Source organism: Neopelma chrysocephalum, unplaced genomic scaffold (genome assembly GCF_003984885.1).
Source record: "Neopelma chrysocephalum unplaced genomic scaffold, ASM398488v2 Primary Assembly neopelma1_94961, whole genome shotgun sequence".
Taxonomy (NCBI): Eukaryota; Metazoa; Chordata; class Aves; order Passeriformes; family Pipridae; genus Neopelma; species Neopelma chrysocephalum.
The window spans coordinates 1-2,520 of NW_020923663.1; the positions used below are offsets into that span (position 1 = coordinate 1).

Consider the following 2,520-nt stretch of genomic DNA (forward strand, 5'->3'; position numbering starts at 1 on the left):
CCCATCCCTGTCCCTATCCTGGTCCCCCATCCCATTCCGGTCTCCACCCCATCCCTGTCCTCATTCTGGTCTCCATCCCATCCCATCTGTGCTCCATCCCATCCCTATCCCATCTGTGCTCCATCCCATCCCATCCCTGTCCCTATCCTGGTCCCCCATCCCATTCCGGTCTCCACCCCATCCCTGTCCTTACTCTGGTCCCCATCCCATCCCATCTGTGCCCCATCCCACCCCACCCCATCCCGGCTTTGGGCCGGGGCTCACCCGGAGCGTCGGTGCCGGATCTGCTGCGCCGCGGCCGCCTTGGAGCGACCGATCTCGGTGTCCAGGTGCCGCAGGAATTCCATGGCCGACAGGTCGTGCCGGGACGGGAGCGGGGGCTCCGGGGGGTCGGGAATGTCCTGGGGCTCGTCCCCCGGGAGGGGCTGGGACTGGGATCCCGCCGGGATGAGCAGGGTGGGCTTCAGGAAGATGGTGTCTGACGTGTAGAGGCGGTTGGCACGTTGGATCTGCTCCATCTGGCCAGGACGGGAACAGGGATGGGATGGGATTGGGACCAGGAGAGGGACAGGGATGGGATGGGGTGGGATTGGGACCAGGACAGGGACAGAGATGGGATGGGGCGGGATTGGGACCAGGAGAGGGACAGGGATGGGATGGTGACAAGATAAAGGTCAGGACAGGGACAAAGATAGGAATGGGATGTGGATGGGATGGGGACAGGGACGGGAGTCAGGACCGGGATGGGGACCGGAATTGGATACGGGGCAGGACAGGGACAGGATGAGACAGGGATGGGGACCAGGACAGGGATGCGGACAGGGACAGGGATGGGATAAGGACAGGGATGGGGACAGGGACAGGGATGGGGACAGGAACAAGGACAGGGATGGGATGAGGATGGAGCAGGACAAGGATGAGTAAGGGACGGAAGAGAACCGGCCCCGGGCTGGTCCCCGTGGCCCGCGGGGACACCCCGAGCCGTCCCTCCCCGCCGCTACTCCCGTCCCCTCGCCCCGCTCACCGTGACCCCGTAGCGCAGCGCCAGCCCCGCCAGGGTGTCCCCGGGCTGCAGGCGGTGCTCCCGGGGGGCCGCCCCGGCCCCGCCGCTCCCCGCCATGGCCCGGGGGGGGGGGTCCCGGCCCGCGGGTCCCTCGGGGGGGGTCGCGGCCCGGCCCTGCCGCTCCCTCAGCCCCGGGCCCCGCCGCGCCGCCGCGGGGCCTGCTGGGGTTGTAGTCCTGAACGGGCACCCTCCGCCTTCATCTCTATGCACGGCGCGCTGCGAAAGAACTACAACTTCCATCACGCTACGGGGGTACTCGACGCTCTCTCTGATTGGTCGCTGCCCCTCGCGCACAGGCGCCTGGGAGGAAGGAACCCGGAAGTGAGGCGCGGTTGCCATGGTGACCGCGGGGCCGCCATGTCCTTCAAGCGCGATGGGGACGATCCGGGGCCGCTCGGGGCGTTGCAGGTGGGGCTGGGACCCCCCCCGGACCGCCCTCAGGGCCCCCCAGAGCGCCCGGGGCCAGACCCGGCCGCCCCGCGCAACCGCCGGGGTTGCCCTCGTATTGCGGCCTGAGCCCCCCCCGAGACCTCTCAGCTCTTCCCTGGAACCCCCCCTAACCCTTCCCGAACCCTCCCGGGTCCCCTCAGCCCTCCCCTGAACCCCCCCCTGGCGACCCCTAAGACCTTCCCTGAATCTCGCCTCCCTTCCCTTGGACCCCCCTGCCCCTAAATCCCTCCCCAACCCCCTCACAGAGGGGTCCCCAGGGCTCTGAGGGTCCCTGTGCTCGGGGAGGGGACAGCGATGAGGACACATTTTGGCACAAATTGAGACCCCTCATTTGACGCCCCCTGTGCCCCCCAGAAACGCCGAATCTCCGACCTGTTGGCAAATTCCATCCCCGAGGACGAGGCGCTGCTGCTGCGGAGCGGGAGGTGAGGGACCCCCGCCTTGGGCCGGGGGGGCCTCGAGGGGACCCCTGCCGTGTTTTGGGGGGGGGATGTATGGTCCTGGCAGTGTCCCCACGGTGTCCCCGCGTGTTCCCAGGTTCGCCTGTTCCGTGTGTCCCCACCGCCCCGTGTGTGACACTCTGGAGGCCCTGGCCGTGCACAGGGCGGGCAGGAGGCACCTGCACAGTGAGTGGGGCTGGGGGTGGCACTGGGGCCCTTTCCATGCCCCCTTCTCTGTCCCCATGTCCCTTCCCTCTCCCTGAGTTCCCTACCCTGTCCCTTTCCTTGTCCCCGAGTCCCCTTCCTCCTCCCCGCGTCTCCTTCTTTCTCCTCTTTGCCATCCCTGTGTCCCCCTCCCTGTCCCTTTTCCTGTCCCCTCTTCCCACATCCCCTTCCCTGTCCCCGGGTGCCCTTCCCTGTCCTGTTTCCCCTTTTCTGTCCCTCTGTCCACCTGTCCCCACGTGTCCCCTTCCTTCTCCCCTTCCCTGTTTCCACGTCCCCTTCCTTCTCCCTTCTCCCATTCCCTGTCCCTGTGTCCCTTTCCTTGTTCCCACATCCCTTTCCCTG

The 2,520-nt window shown here is 67.5% G+C and overlaps 2 protein-coding genes across 2 annotated transcripts in view; one reads left to right on the forward strand and one right to left on the reverse strand.

The window, feature by feature from the left end:
- Window positions 1-221: 221 nt before the first annotated feature.
- On the reverse strand, window positions 222-1,303 carry LOC113980680 (lysM and putative peptidoglycan-binding domain-containing protein 1-like). Its single transcript, XM_027707888.1, has 2 exons — window positions 1,025-1,303; window positions 222-518 (listed from the first exon to the last, which is right to left on the reverse strand). The coding sequence occupies exons 1-2, from the start codon at window positions 1,301-1,303 to the stop codon at window positions 261-263; spliced, it is 537 nt and encodes a 178-aa protein (XP_027563689.1). The 3' UTR covers window positions 222-260.
- Window positions 1,304-1,350: 47 nt separating this feature from the next.
- The window catches only part of LOC113980681 (sodium channel modifier 1-like), a gene marked incomplete at its 3' end in the record, with an annotated part of 1,656 nt that continues 486 nt past the window's right edge, over window positions 1,351-2,520 (forward strand). The window contains exons 1-3 of the mRNA XM_027707889.1: window positions 1,351-1,471; window positions 1,868-1,938; window positions 2,051-2,139. Coding sequence (XP_027563690.1) covers window positions 1,421-1,471; window positions 1,868-1,938; window positions 2,051-2,139 — 211 coding nt within the window. The remainder of the gene's footprint in view (window positions 1,472-1,867; window positions 1,939-2,050; window positions 2,140-2,520) is intronic.